The sequence below is a fragment of the Echinococcus granulosus genome (genome assembly GCF_000524195.1).
Source record: "Echinococcus granulosus chromosome Unknown EG_S00134, whole genome shotgun sequence".
Lineage (NCBI taxonomy): Eukaryota > Metazoa > Platyhelminthes > Cestoda > Cyclophyllidea > Taeniidae > Echinococcus > Echinococcus granulosus.
Window position 1 is genome coordinate 87933 of NW_020170514.1, and position 16875 is coordinate 104807.

General features: G+C 42.6%; 1 protein-coding gene across 1 annotated transcript; it reads left to right on the forward strand. All coding sequences in view use genetic code 11, as the record gives it.

The window, feature by feature from the left end:
- Positions 1-7212: 7212 nt before the first annotated feature.
- Positions 7213-15240, forward strand: EGR_09149 (hypothetical protein; the record flags this gene model as incomplete). The annotated part of the gene is made up of 9 exons (XM_024498398.1): positions 7213-7354; positions 7647-8027; positions 8097-8587; positions 8664-8952; positions 9184-9930; positions 10089-10174; positions 11398-11937; positions 13507-13903; positions 15218-15240. The coding sequence occupies 9 exons, from the start codon at positions 7213-7215 to the stop codon at positions 15238-15240; spliced, it is 3096 nt and encodes a 1031-aa protein (XP_024347181.1).
- Positions 15241-16875: the final 1635 nt, after the last annotated feature.

Genomic DNA, 16875 nt, shown 5'->3' on the forward strand with positions numbered 1-16875 from the left:
CCAAGTTTTTAAATAAAAACGAGTTTGAACATTGGTCTGTTTGTGCATTGTAAATACATCAAAACAATGCCCACAATTGGGAATCATTTACATCAAAATTTGATGGTGGGTAGAATGGTAGGCTTTGGGGCATTTTGTTATTGTGACTATAGTGTCTGGCACGGAGAGATACTTGTACAAACTACGGTGTTGATCACTGCCCAGTCGGCTGAATGCCAATGCGCTGGATGGAGAACAAAAGGATGTTCTAATTGGCGCGATTTTACTCCGTTGCTTTGACTCATTGTTTCTGGCCTTGTAAACACACTTTTAAGGTGTTTCCATAGCCCTTCGGGGATTTACTCTACAAGAGTCGTACTATTCTTTCCGGCGATCCATTCATTGGTTAAATCAGGTGTGCTTATAGTTAATGAACATTAAAAAATGCCCTCAGTAGATCAAATAAAGCATAGCAATAAAAGGGCCTTATCGAACGTAATACTGCTTGCATCGTCAGAATCAAGCCGTTTAAACACATTCTGGACCATACACTCTACTACCGCACCTTCTTCGAATGCTATAGGGCAAATTTTACAAAAAGGTTCTGTAATTTTGGAACCGGGTTTAGAATCGTAAAGTAGATAGAGTCGAGTTGTGACAAACTAAGCCTATATTTTAGGAGGGTTTAAATTAATAGGAAGGTACTACAAAGGTAGGCTGACTCACATATTTGCATTGTGATGTAAACAAACAAGCCTCAACAATTCATTTCAGCAAGTCATACCGAATATCGTACTCGCATTTTTTTTGCAAGATGCCATGGCATTATCACCTTTTCAATAGTTTTTAAGTGAAGCTTAGGAGTTGTTCAATTTCTAGATTAAGCTGAAAATTTCTTACTTACAAAACTATCACTTTAGTTAGTAGCAAACCGTGCTATTCCATTTTGCTTCGAGAATGAAAGAATGGAAAGAGTACACCCCAATCATGCAATGTTAAGGCCTGATAGTTCGTTACCATCATTACTGCATATTTCCAGACGAAGGATAATTTTAGAGGAAGCTACTACTTATTTTACGGGTAATTTCTAAGCGGTCAAATCAAACATTATTTGTTACAGGGATTTTTTATTCGGTTATCGAAAGTATGCATAAAAAATAGGAAATAAACAGTACTCAAAATTTTCTATTTTGGCTCAAAAACTGAGCGAATGTGCTTTCACTTACTTTAAAGAGCATAGAATGTGGCCTAAATGGAAGGTAATGTGGATGCATTTCAGGGATTTCTTATAAAACATGTTGATTAGGGGTTTAGTGAATAGTAAAAGTGAGCAGCTTGTGATAATCATCCCAGATACACTTGTAAACTGATTTAATTCAGGAAAATTAGCAGTTAATTTTTAAGTGGTTAAAAGATGTCTCCAGAACCAATTTTAAAGCTCCGATAAAAAAGGAAAACGTTTGCCAACGGACTTTGAGGGAAATTCTCTCCCCGCGAGTGAGATGCTTTACTGCCACGAAGATGGCGCCAAGTGCCGCTCCACTAGAGTTCCCTGAAGACAATAGAAGACAATACCTGGGCTGAATATGTACTGTCGACTTATAGAAGGGCTGAGAAGCTGCGAAGATGGTCCAAACACCAAGCCGTACTGCGAAGGTACAAGAACGGAGCCTTACAGTGGCCCATTACCAAAACTGAGGGTTAAATAAACAATTCAAGTATTACAATAGCAAGTTCCAAATGGCCAATTTTTTAAGGAAATCACTTCTGAAGCGAAATATCGGAATAAAAGTGACGAAATTCATGATTATCATGCCAAAAACAGTCGAACCTTTTCCCCACTTTTTTTGAAGGATAGAAGGTGGACAATGTTTCCTTCCAGCTAAGTTATTTCAGTCACAGACACGTAGACTCCTGACGCTATTGAGGAGTCCACACCAGACGCAGGATCGATTAATGTCCGCCTCATGATTGAATATTCCTTGGGGACCGATATGGCCATTTAATTTCGCCCCTGTCGTAATTCGGAAGGCCATTATACAGACGCATGATTCGCACATCCTCTACATCAGTTAGAATACACTTTAATAGACTCTCAGCATAAAAATTTGGTAGTCGGCTTTTAGAAAACAGAACCTTGACCTCTACTAAACAGCCTTATGTCCATTAACAGCACATGTAAACGAGGAGATGAAGGAAATCCACCTTGAAAATAAGTCGTGGGGATGGAATACTTTGGACTTTCTTTATGTGCACTTATTTTTTGCATTTTCTGAGAAAAGGGACTGTAAGGTAGCCCGTAGGTTAGAATAGCGACTTCATCAAAAGTAAACGGTTTTGCCATCACGTTTAACTATTCCCTTTCAGCACCTTTACACTACACTTTCCGTCATGAACATGGTGGACGTATTTTGAAATACCACTCTCCAGGTATTTTTAAAGTCTTACTAGTTTAGGGCATCAAATTAGCCTATTTGAGGCCTTTTTGATGGCTGGTATCCCACCCTCTTCCCCACAATCTTATGTCTGCATTAGCTGCTAAATTTGAATTTGGACATCTAAAAAGGATACTGGAGGCTTCTGGCATTGGACATTTTGGTCATATTATTCTTCACTTTTTGGTTTTCTCGAAACATGAGCATAATTTTTCGCTGCCCTTGGTGATTTTGTGACAAGCCTTAGGCGTATTATACAGCGTTTTTTGCTCTTAAAACTAAAGGTAAGGTCAATGCCTTAGAAATGGAGTCATTTATGAAATAGTGCTCTCATAATTTTAGCACCACTTGTATGTGTTGCTCCAATTTTCTTACTTCAGGCTGGCGTCACATATATGTGACATATTAGCTTCTGCACTTTATGATAGTCATGGTCATCAAATCATTCGCAATCAGATTTAATGAGCTTAAGATGATAAATGGGATGTAATATACTTATGATATGAAAAAGAAGGTCAAATCTTTCAATAATTAATGCTATTTGGTGTCATGTTGGAGGAGGAATCTATCTGGACTGCTGCAGCAGATTTCTTTCAAAGCGCTTGGAGACAAAATAATAACTATGAATTGAAAGATTTTTGTCAGTTTTCTATTTAAGGCGTGCTTCCTCACTGATTGTCGAGGAGGCGTAATCTAAACTGTCCCTAGAGGTACGCGGATAACCGTCTACAGCCTGTAGTATAACCTCGGGCTATGGATAATTTGCTCGACTTTGAGCATAGTAATTCATTTTCGTAAAGAAATGTCTTTCTATTGTCGTTTGTATAATAAACGGTACTTTAATTCCTAATGTTTTAAGCAATAGAGATTAGTGCTAAAATGGCTGCCAAATTGACGGAACTCAAAGATAACTTGATGTGTAGCCATGAAGTGATTCAATTTTGTGTATATTTGTAGCCCCCAAAGACATCTCTGAGCACAAAAGAGGACATAATACTAGGACAGAATGTGTTTCGTCGACGGACAGTGGTGTTTAAGGCTACTAGCATAGCCTGGAGGCCGGACCACGGGTCGGAGGTACAATGGCGGAGCCCCTCCAGTGACCCGTTACTAAAACCGAGAGTATAACATAGTCACTCGTATTTTGAACTTTGTCTCCGGCGCTCTCCTTCGCAAATTCGTTTGGCTTCAGCCGTCACAACATCGATGATGGTGTAAGAAAATCACCCGTGAACCAACCGCACCGGCCATCGAATTTGCGCTCGATTGAGAGAATATTTGACAGCGGCTTCATTGACCCCTCTTAGCAAATCTACGGAATTTAGAGTTTTGTCCTGTTTGAGAACTGCTTATTAATAATGGGGAATGTGTTAGCCATCTCGTATGCCCATAAATAGTGGGGAGAGTCCTTTACTTAGGGACGGGGTTAAGCATTGTGTCTCGGGAATGAGGCTTACCAATTTGTTCTCAATTTATTTGTTTTAGTTCTTCTAGCAAGTTGTAAGACACAAAAAAATGGGTTTAAATTTCTTTTTTTTAGATATGACCTGATGTAGCTCCTTTCTGAGTAAATCCCAAGCTAGAAGGTTGAATATATCTGTGACGGGTTCAGCTTATCCCTCTTCCACCTCCACCTTCGTGCCCTTGGAACGGGCAGACTGGTGAGGAGAGCACATCTTTTATTAGGTAAGTATTATGAACGTATACAGAGAATCGAGGCTGCGGGGGTTCGGAGGTCGTAATCACCTCAGGGATCAGTGACGTCCGCTCTGTCATGAGGTTGTTGCATACGGACTGCTTCCTACCTAAAAAGGGCATTCAAACAAGTACGAATTACATGGCAATACTTCGATTGCTTGTTTAACCCTTCCCCTTGATCGTGTGAGCACTGAAGTCTCCGCAATTGTACCTTCACTGGCCTTCGGGCCTGGCCAGTAGCCCCCCAGCCTTTCTCTACGTTGGCACTATATATTCTGTCCGAGAAGCATGCCTTCTTTCATTTTTAGGGAAGTCTTGGGGGTGATACAACAAATTTTGCAAACCACATTTCAGTTATGCCTATTTATGTCGGGACAGAGTGGCCAAATCCCCCAGCCTACCTCCAGTGGGAGGAAAGTCGGCTGTTAGTTAATGCAACCAAAGCAATAAACAAGCGATTTTAAACCCACATAAAATAAAATTTTATAGAATTACCTAGCGCCAAATTTTCGACCTCACAGTGGCCCTTGTTTTCAGGCAAATGGTAGAAATTTTCCCAGTCTTCTGGAAATGATGTTTGAAAATAAAGTAAATGTTACAAAAGTTTTTTTGTTTGGTTTCGGTTTGTGTCCATTATTTGAGACGGCATTTCTCCCCACGAAAATGCGAGCATTTTGAAGCAATGTTCCAGAGCCATTGTTTCAGTTCTCCAAAACAACCGCTTACGGTGAAGAATTATCGAGTGCTTAAAATTATTAACTAACTAGGCTAAATTACTCGAAAAGAGGTAATTTTGATACTCAAAGTTGAAGTGATCATTTCCACAGTGGTCTACATTGGCTACAACTGGATGGTTAGGCGATCTATGGGTAATTCAGTGTTTATAACGCACACTTTAACTCTGCTATTAAATCACAAAGTTTTAGTTTGTGTCTTGGTATGTTTTCGACTTGTAGGTCAAAGTGCACGGAGTATCTAGCCTCCTCAGGCGGCGCTTCCTTTTTAGTGATACGGCTGGAAGGCCATGTCTACAGAAGCCTTGTGCCCTAATGCGAAGTCGCCCATAACGATATGACTTATTACTATGGCAGAGGAGACTCGTGGCACTCCATATGGATCTGCTACCTGGGTGGCTGCCATTTGGATAACTACCATGGTCTCTTTGACTAGCTACCGAGTCGTAGCTTCACGGAAGGAAGGCATCTGCTGCAGATGCGTCTAGTTCAGGTAAGTTCCAAATTTCGAGTTCTACACATCGCAAATGGCCTCTCAGAAATGTTAATTATACATCCCCGGGCAAAAAATATATTTTGACAACAGGTGATTTGCCTTTTTGATTGTGGTTTTGGATAAATTTAGCTAAGAAAAGTGATTAGAAAAATAGATGGAATATCTTTCGGACCCTGCCACAACCTACCAAATGAAATTGTCTCCGTTACTGTTGATTTTGCACAGAATAAGATATTCAGAAATCCCGACTACAACTACATCATGTACAACCACCAGTAGGTAGTCTCCTCCTTTCGTACAAATCCATCGTCATCTATGGTTCTCACGGTTAGTTACATTTAATACACGGACTAGTCGCGACCGAAGTAGACGAGTGACCACATAGGAAGTCGAGGCAAGTGCCCAAAATAAGAAAGGAGCCATGTGATGATTCCAGATTTTGTTTAAATATACTTCAACTACAGGTAGTACTTACGTTTGGGGGTTCGTCCCCCGGTCCGGAGTGCTACAGTATGATGTGCTAACTACACTTCTAAATATTTACTCTCACGTTTTTTTATTCACAAGCTAACGAGCTAAATTGCCAAAATCAGATCAGTAGGTGGTTCTATTATTTGATTGCTATTTTCTTTGAAATATACTATAAAGTATTGGCCTTGTCTATGAAGGTACAAGTGAAAATAATGAAAAAAGTGGCATTTCTAATGCTGTTTGGAATGGTAAGACTAGTTTAGACACCTGGACGAATGCACCTTAATTTTTAGTCTACATTAGTCAGTCGAAAAGACTCGGCTTTTCTAGAAAATGTGCCGGCCAAGAAGCTGTAAAAAAATGCAAGCTACGGTTGTATGCAAAGGGGCAGCTTTCAAGTAAAATTTGGCGAAATAATTAAGTTTATTGTAACAATTATGAACAGGGAAAAAAGCAGTTGGAAAAAAACCACATACTTGAAGAAATACAAACAAAAAACACCAATAAGTTGTTTACAATGTCCTTTATTGGAAAATTAGCTATTATAATAAGATTTAATTCTATGCAATACTACAGTGCAAAAACGTATTTGCTTGAACACACCTTAGGATGAGTACTGGTCAACTTATGCACTCCACGTGATGGAGTGGACGCCTTTAACCTCAAGGGAAGGGAGAACTAACTTCTAACTCGTCAAAAACTTGACGACCTATAAATCAACAAATCACCGTTTAAATGAAGGGTATTATCTTCTACACACTTGCCTTGTTCCGTGGGTTGAAAAACAAAAGAAAAAGTGGATCGATCATGTGGTAATGCTGGAAAGGTGTTGAGAAGTTTTATGAATACAACAGGAAATTGTGAGGGAGCACGGAATAATAACAATGATAAATGACAAGCAAAGTCGTGTTTAAGGACAAAAGTCACTTTGCCACATGATTGGAAACTAAAAATGTTGTTAGAGTGCATTTTGGTTGGTATCGAAATGTTTGTTTTTAGTTACCGGTTAGAAATGAGTAACTCTTAATTGTGCAAAATTCTAAATGCGTCAGAAGGCCTGTATCACAAATCTATCAAGCGAAAGGTGCAAATCAAAAGCTTGTTGCCTTTTATTATTATTTATTATTATTAATGACCAGAGCGTTGCTATGTTTTAATCGAATCACCGGGTGTGCGGTTACTTTGGAGCCATCGGCCCCTACTTCACTACTTCGCGTCGATGTAGGGTCTTGCACATACGTTTTTGTTTGACCCATATTTCAACTGGCCTCCAGAGTTATTGAATTTTACTTACGATCTGATTTCCTAATGAAGCTGGTTCTTCTGTGTTCGTCCTCTGTTACCCATTTTCAACAAAGGTTTGCTTATTTTGCACTAATGTTTTCCTTAGATTCTGTTCATGGCTCATACCTTCAAAGTCGTAGACAACAAAGACGCGCATGGTCAAATCCCTGTCATCTACATTGAGAATAATTATTGTCCAGACACTGCACAGCACTCGCCTCCATCTGGTCAAAACCTACCCCCCTTCGTATCGGACAGTGACTTTTTGCTTGAACATGGCCTCCCCTTTCATCATCAAGTTGGTTCTGTCTTTATTGATCTACTGTAGGCCTTTCAATTCATCTATTGGTTTAATGGATTAACTCCGTTGAGGCAATTTCTTTTCACTGCTTTGTCCTTGCGACATATAAGTAGCGATTATTTGAAATTATTGCACGCCGTGACAACTGATAGATTATCTGAGAATCACCAAAATATCGGTGTTGCAGTAAAGGCGAATGATATTGGTAATTTTTTTGATTGTGTAATCTTGTCACTCCCTCTCTTTAGCTCATCTGAATAACCTGGATGTCATGTCCGATGATTTCTGTGCCACTATTCTGGACCTTCTATTGTCTCTAAATATCGCAAAAGACCGAGGTGCCGATTTTTCGAAAATCCACGATAAATACCTATCGCTTGTTGATAAGGCCCTAGAAAACACCTCACAACAAAAGCCAGTATTTGAGGATGTATTCGACTCGCCAGAGGGACAGCTTCTAGTTGCCGCGATGACCACACCACTCTTTACTGTGGAAGATCGTCATTGGCTGCAAAAGAATATCAAGTCCCGATATGAAGCTTGCGCTTCCTGGCAGTTGACGGGTCTCCTGACTCTTGCAAACGATCTCCTTGAAGCATTAGAACTTTACAAAGACACTACTGAGGGCTGTGAGTCGCTTATTAACTTATTTTTTGCCTTGAATCGTTTATACCACTGCGTTTTATTTCTATTTACAGTTTTATCCTCACCGGGGTCGTCTCTCTCACGAAGTTTCCGTAGCTCCAGCATAAACTCACCCTTACAATTTCTCCCACGTTCACTTTATCCCTATCCCAACCGACGTCATCACAGTTTAGTTCCTCCTGCCAGTGAAAACTCCCTCATTGTTCCTTCCCTGTTCACTTCGCCACATCCTCTTAGCTCTTCCTCCTCACCCAATTCATCGGGCTTTGTGTCTGGTAGTGAATCCATGTACCAAGGTTTAAATGAAACCCTGGCGGTGAGTTTGCGTGGTAATCGACTTGCTACCCCATCGAACAGCCGGTTTTATCTTCTACGACGTAAGTCTGCCTCACCGTATACGCCTCAGGAGGGTGAGCTAAAGGAGGAAGATGATACCACCTCCACGGCTGCTTGTAGTTCTACCTTACCCGAAAAAAGTGGTTCTTTTAGCAGCTTCATCGTACCTGATAAGGGTGAGATCTTCCTCAAAGCGGAGTCTTCCGAGGTTTGTCTATCTGCCAAAAGTTCTCCCCTTCCCTTCAATCTGCATGCATGGACTGATGTATTTTTGGGATTTTTAGGAAGTTTTTCATCATTCAAAGGAGTACCTAAACCCATTATCAGCGCCACAGGAAATTCTGAATATTCCATGCTTATCTGTGGCGAGTCCGCCTCCTTACAAGCCCTCTTCCACAACTGGCCTCGTGAGTAGTACCCCTTCACCGAATAGCTGCGACGTTGCTAACGAGGTGAGCTGTCGACCTCCCCCTACCGCACGCAATAGTCCGCCTGAAGAATACAAATCGCCACGAGCCCGCCACAAAGCTGTTTCCATTCAGGACAAACAGGTTGAGAATCCGGACATGGCTCGTAAGTACTCATTCTACCTAGAATATATTGACGTTGCAATAAATCGAAGCTAGAAAAGCATATCATACCGCCTGATTTATTCCTGTGGATACTAAGAGGCATCTTATCTGTAAGTAGTTTTATCATATGCGTACGGGTTTTGAAGATCAATTACACTATTGGCACGAGGGCCAAATGTGAGGAGTTTGAAAAGGCATTCTTCCACCTACCAACTTTTATCTTTTATTGCAGAACTTCCTGGTTGGTTGAAGAGTCTGCGTCTCCACAAATACATTGGCCTGTTCAAACGCCTCACGTACTACCAAATGCTTGGGATTACAGACGAGTGGCTGCAGCGTCAACATGTTACTCAGGGTGCACGCAACAAAATCCTCGTGAACATAGCGAAACTTGGTACACGCTCTGCAACACTGACCAGCTTGGAGGTGCGCATTGAAGCCACCATCCTGAACCCATCCACTCGATGGTCCAATCTTCGGGGATGCCTTAGCGAATTGCATAGCATTCTGCTGACGCCGTTCCCCCCTGCAACAGCTAATCAAACCACTACCTCACCCCACTGCCTGTCCTCCGCCTCCTCAGCTGAAGACAGCGCATCAGCGACTGGAGCACCCGGTACCAATTTTATCTTCAGCAGTGATGTGGAGGACTATGTAGAGGATGAGGGAGCAGAGGATGACGAGAGGGAGTTTATAAACTTTCGTTCCACCACTGGGAGTCTGTGCCAGTGTCCCTACACAAACTCCGATACCTGTCTCTTCAATCGTACTAATGCGTTGGGCGGTGCTCACTCCCCGAAGCGGCCCAAGTCTAGTGAAGGGGGAACCGCGACGACGATGAACTTCTTTTTCCCGACCGTGCCCTCAGGGACGCCGTGTGGTTCATCCGCAGTGCCGGATCCAGCAGAGATTGTTCCGAAAAATAAGGACTTGGGGGACGAGAATTTGCCGGAACAAATTATGCGTTGTTTGAACCATGGTATGTTTATGGTTTCATTCCACTGTTACTATGTATATGCTTGATCTTACAAACGTAATGTAACGACTTGGCTAAAAATGAACATTCGCATGAGCTTAAGTTAATTTAATTTATTGTAAAGACGAGACATATAGTTATATCTACTTCTCGAATTTTAGCCTTCAAAGCGTTGCTCTGTGACCCGATAGATGACGACAACTATGGATTCTTTATGCAACTGCTAACGATTGTTCTTGAGCACTCAGTAAGTTTTAAACGTCTTTTCATCATCAATTGATACATTCTCTACTGGCCTCACAAATGAGTACCATTTGTTCTTTGGCATTTATGATGGTTACGCTAGGTAACACCGCAAACAGATTGGTAAAGCTTTGAACAGCAAAATGCATATAGAATATTCTTGATCCATCAGTGGTTAGGTTTGTTTGGTTGTTTTTTTTGAACAGCACAAATTTTGAATGAATGTACCTTCTTTCTCTTGGATCATTATGACTTTCAAATGGGTGTATTTTTGGGCAATGCGACTGAGATGGGAGTTGTTTGCACCTTTCCCTGTTCATGAGTCAGCGCTCCTGCGCCCCTATTGCAGTCTCCCGCTTCCGTGCCTGTTTGTATGTGTGCCTCTGTGTAAATTTGCAACCATCGACCAACTTTGTGCAGCGAACGAGTAAGCGTCCTTCTCCGGCTCTCTCTCCAGTGCTTAAGACGGCTCGCTTCCGTCCTTTGGCGCTGTCAACTGGCACTTTTTTGCCAACTATAGACTAGCAAATTATAGTCTTAACAAAATTCTTGGCACATTTTCTTCAATATCACTCCTTTAATGTAACGCTAATTTGCATATACGTTTAATGCATATTTTCAAGTTTATTGGGGTTAAAGATTGTAGCGGAGATAAGGGGACTGTATATGCACGTACCTCTTTGGCACTACGTCATCAGGTAGGTTAGATTTTGATTCAAAAGTTTGTTCTGTGTAATTAATCATTTGCTAGTACCTACAAACTGTTGGCGGTGCATTTTTGCAACAGCAAAATATTTGCGCCCACGGGCAGCGAATAGGCCTGAGGTGTAGGAGGTAGGCGGGATGGTTGAGGGGGCGGGGGGGAGGGGGGAGGGAATGAAATTGGCGAAAGACGTCTTTTTCTACACCTTGCAAGTGGCGATTCCATTTGCCGTGTGAAAGGCTCTAAGCTTGGCTACTGTAGTTGAAACTCCTTTGCAATGACTCCGAACACGAATATTTTTAAACGTAATGCTGGCATTTATTTGATGCGCAAGTAAGTGGCATATTCACACTGGATCATCTATTTATCATTTACTTAAGTGTTTAAATAACACGTCACTCTTTTTAATCTTTCGTTTCCTTATTTTGCCTTCAAATTAACTATTTCTAGGTTAAATTTGAACCAAATTATTGTGTGTCCTATTTCTTGTGAGTATTAGAAGTGGTGCTGCTTTTTTATTCAAGTCCTTCAGTCAAGCACAAAAGGACCAGGTGACAATCTGGCAGAAGCAAATGGTCGATTGTTTGGGACCTGCGCCACCACCCCCACGTCGCTCATGCCACCATCATCGTCACCATCACCGGTCCGCATCACGTCGCTGCTCTTACCACTATGTCCAGCCTCTGGATCGTGGGGGATCGCATTCAGCGCCCTACACACCTCGTTCTAGCGTGGGATGTGGCGGATTCGCCTCGCGACCGTACTTTGCCTCTCCGATGCGCCTTCCATACCTCCACCATCAACAACAACAGGCACACTCTGGTGTTCCCTTCGCCTTCTTCCAAGCCTCCCCGGGGTTTGGCGGTGGTCCTGGTGCTCGCTGGAGTGGCGGCATGGTGCGTGGCCGCAATGCCGAGCCTGACGTCTACCAACACCAACAGGGGCCCTCGCGGCCTGTGTTCCACGAGCAAGCGGCGATGCTTGTCGCCACACCTCAACAGCGCGTGGCTAGCATGGACAGCCTTACTGTCTCCACCCCCTACGGGCTCATGGAACCACGAGCGGTGAGTTGTTTGTGCTGCTTAACTCGTTTCGGGAACGGGGATGATGCTTGCTTTGTATGTCACTTCCAATAAAGCTCAGGATCTCGGAGTGTCTCTCACGTGCATTTCTCCTGAAGCAAAATTGGCGTCACGTGATGCATCTGGGCTCACTGCCGTGTGTTGGGATTGCGAAATCTTGTCAAAATGGAAATGTGAAATTTTGGCATTTGCTACCAAGAATCACTTAGGTGGTATTTTTTAGTCATCGCTTATTAAGGGATACGTTTTCTTTTCAAACCATAATTTAAGCAAGACAATTTCACATAAGTGAAGTATTTGCTAGCGTACTAAATGTGTATTCTTGTATTAGCTGCTATTTATGATGTATTAATGTAAGCGCTGGTTCCTAGTACGTTTAGATATTAGTGTAACTCTCTATGACTTCCCTGAAGATGAAGGAAAACATAATACGAGGGCAGAATATAGAAGGCTACGGGCTATAGAGGGGGCTACTGACGTGGTTCGGCGGGCAGGCCGCCCAGCAAACCTGAGAGTGCTAGACTTCCTGTTGTTAGTAAATCTTACTCTTACATTGGACGTTTCTATTTTCGTGTTTATAACTATTTGAGTGGCATGGATACAACGTCAGGAGAGTAGCAAAGTAGCATTACATAGTTTCCTGATTGTGTGTCATGTACGTGATTGCGTTGGTTAGTATTGTTACGCATTTCGATGTCGTTCCTTCATCAAGATGAGGTTTTAACTTCGAGTATGTTACAAGACTTTTATCCAACTAGACTCATCCGAATTAAGTATCCACTGTTATCATATTCTTTCTTAACCTGTTTGCACCCCGTAATGATTGCCGAACTGATTCCTTCATGTAGCAGTAATGGGTGCATTAGGACCACCAGATTGTGTCCAAATTTTATAAACGCTGTATCAAGTGATATCCACAGACATATCCTTCATCTATGGCTCTTTCTATCTCAAGATGAGCATAATCTACTAGAGCAAGAGTTATTTGTGTCATGAGATCCTCGTGACCCCAGTCTTTCTCGGCTCACATTATGATTGGTGACCTCGCCCTTCTTACCAAGGCCTTTAATCACGTGTCATACATTTGCTATTTCCATTGACTTTCTCTTTACTTTTTCGACCTATGGTACTATCAGTGTCACTTTGTTCAGGGTGTCAGAGCATGGTTGCGTAAAACCACCTAGCCTCTGTAGCTCCACCTCATTGTTGGCTTTAAATGATAAGTTACAGTATTTTGTACACCATGCAATTAGCAGAAATGTTTTTTCCAGTCGTTTAGTTGATTGTGTTCCGCATGTGTTCACATTTTTCGATATTCTTACACAACGTCAAACAGTAACAAAACGTCAGAAGACATGAGATGCTCGTTTTGAGGGATTAATCTGAATATACTCTGTCAGAATAGTTTTACTTTCCGGCCCTGGCAAGTAACTCAAGTGGTTACTGAATCAGTTTGAAATTCGCTTTTCGATTACTATCAAACGAATGATATGAAGCGAATGTACGGAATCCTCTATAATACCGAATAATAGGTATGTTTCTCCTCGTAAGGCCACTCACCAGTTCTTCACTCGCAATCGAATGATTTCGTACCACGACCCCTCGGGCAGTGAAATCTCCACCTCCGTATCGCCGTTTGCTTCACCAGAGCTCCGGTCCACAGGTTGCTTCGCTTTCATGCCGACGCTGGACGACAGTGAGGGGGGAAACGAGGGCTTCGCTGCAGCCGCCGTTGCCTACCTCCAACCCTCACCGCCACCTCCACATCCACCCCCACATCTCTCGGGGTTACCCCCCGTGATTCCAGATCAACGGCGCTGGCTCGCTAGTACCACGGCCACCGCTACTACCGTTCCTGCACCCTCTGCCATGGCGGACTACTCTACAGCGGAAATTAATCGAAATCTGGAACTTCTTACAGAAAAAGTCACGAAGTTGGCTATTGAGGGTGAGTTCCCGCTGTGATGCACGAACTTTTTATGGCGGAGGACAAGAAAAGACCAATTGCGTGATCATGATTGTGGCTTTTGGTAATCCTATTCCATCTGGTTTCTTCAATAACTTGCTGCCATAGAATTTCTTCCTCTCAGAAGGTCTGACCATTCTCCCAATATCATTTGAAGTGTGAGGCTTCGTTCTGACTAGATAGCGGTTATTCAAGTAGGTTGTTCCCTAACACCGCAGTGTAATTTGCTGAATCCATTTTGTAGCAGTCCAAAAAGCTGGAACGCTGCCTTGACTCACTGTGATTTTTATCCGACCTTAAAATTCCCCTTTCCGGAGCGTTTAGCCCATTCTCATTGCACAATGTTAATATTGTTTCAACATGCTCATCCATTTTGACGTGTGGTGCACCTGTACGAAGTATAAATCTTATTACTAGAAATGCATTTGCCTTTTGAACTCAATGGATGTGGGTTTTGTAAAAGAATCGGTCCGCGAACCTTTCGGTTCCCTATCGGAGCAAAAGTTGGATAAGTGGCCGGTATACGCTTCTCTCGCCCACTTTTCATCTTAGAGAATAAGAAACATGAGTCGGTGGAGACTCAATTGTGAGTTCCACCGGTCCTTTATATTCGTTCCTTCTCTAGGATATTTTCATGTTCAATTCTAGCTTCTAAACTCTTCAAATAGGTGTTCGATCAGCTGGTTATTGTTATTCGTATCTCTTCTAGAGGCTTGGAAATAGATTTGAGAATTTTTATTCGAAATCCAACCCTTCTTAGCTTCACCTGACTTAGAGATCTTGCAGATATCGAAACCGCTTGGATCACATTTCACTAAATGCGAGGTCAGTCTTACTCCACTTGAAACTACCTTTTATGCAACCCAAATTGTGAAATCAACTGCACATATTGGCTACTTTCGCTTGACCAACGCTTGAAAAATAGGGCGTGCTTTCTTCTTTCCCGTGAATTCTTCGCCCAACTGGATAGAATAGTTGTCGTATCAATCCGTCGATCACCGAAGTACAACCACGAAATACAGTTGTGTAATCCATCACCACCTTCACTAGAAATGCAACCGAGAAACTGTTCACTCTGTCAGGTCGTTTGCATTCACCGAGCCCTTGCTTCGGTGTCAACTTTCGCATACCGTAGTAATCGACTTAATCTACTACTTCACTTGTAAGTTCTAGTCGATTGTGTCGACTCAATGCCATTAAGCTTGTACTGACTAACAGAAAAGTGTCACAATTGCCATTTCCGACGTTTAACATTGTTTAAAGAATGAGTAAGGTAAGCCTCCCCTTTTTTTTCAGAGTCTGACTCACCGAGTGATTAGATCGCCGCTTCTCCGACCGATCAAAACGGCGTCTTTCGTGGGTCAAACAAACTCAACCATCCCATCCCAACTCCTCTCACTCTTTCCCCCCTGCATGAAGTGATTGCTCCCTCCTCTTCCTTCGTTCCTGCGGCTAGCCTCGCAGGCTCCCGACTTCCCACATCGGATTGTAGGCCACCCTTAACGTGTTTTTATGCAACTAGTCTCATAAAGCTGGACTTTGGTTTCTTGTCTCATTTTGAGAAGCACCATCACAACACAACCCATCAGGCTGTGTCTCAAGCTGGTCTTGTGCACTTTACTCGACTGTTTTGGCCCAGGCGCGGAGCATATCTTTTTTCCTCCCCCCTCTTTCTTGCTTTTTCTAATTTTTGTTTTTTTTTTTTTTCTCATCATTCTCGACATTTTTGGTGAAACGGACAGAGAGCTAGAACACTGCTTATTTATCGTGACACCAACTGTGCATCCTTACCATCATGTTTGTCATTGATGAAAACACTACTTACTTGTGAACCTGATCACGCGTCCATTCATCGTGTCTACCTGTTGTGCATATCAAAACGTTGTTAAAATCCCAATTATACTCTGCCAATCGTTTGTCTCTCGTCAGATCGGTTGGTATTCTGCCAAAGTGTCCAATAATCACTACAGATAATATGGGTATGAAATAAACTGCTGAGTTCCAGGTTCATGCTAGAAAAAAGGCAAATAACTTGTAACTACGGCTGTTGGACCGTCCGTAGACGATAAGACGCGTGCTCTCCCCTTCTGCAGAAGGGGAGTAGCTAGTGGCGTGCACAAGAAGCAGGAGAGCAACGTTGCACAACATATTATGAGCTGAAACGACAACAACTGCTCATTAAACTCTGTAATGATCTGATTTCGCAAGTGACTTCTTAATCACTCGTTTGAAGCCCCAATCTAGTAGCGACGTTTACGATCTTCTCAGCCTTGTACCGCTATTTTTCGACTGGTGCACCACTTTCTTCTTTCATTTATATTTACGTTTTGTGTGCTTCCCACCTCCCTAACGGAATGAGTGTACAAATTAACTGACGGACTTATTTTGTCGACTATCTCTAGAATTAAGGAACCTTCAATAACCTTTGACCACCCAAATCTGATCCTCAGGCTTTCGCAGGCAAAAAATATTGTCAAATTTAGTTAATTGGGAATTTAGCCAATCAGAATCATCAGGGGGTTCTGAACATTATCGTCACTAATGTAGCGTCCCGAGACTCCTTTAAGACAAAAGAAGGCACAATACTCGGGCAGAATACATATATTCAGCACTGAAAAGGTGTCTGGGCTATTGGCATGGCCCAAAAGGCCAGCCCACCCAGCGAGGTACAAGGGGGCTAATTCGAAGTACAAAAAGTGGCGCCTCACCAGAACCGAGGGATAAACCACTATCGTATTACATAGCCGCCCTCCTCTTTTGAGCGTCGTCCCCGGCGCTCCCACAGGTCAACCTCCCGCGTCAGCCATTACAACGTAGTCGGTGCAGTAAAAAAACACCCACGAGCCAACCGTCCCAGTCACCAAATTAGCGCGCAACTGAGGGGATAGTTGACCTCAACGTCACTGATCCCTCTTGGCAGCTTGACTGGATCTGGGGTTTCGTCCAGTTTAGGG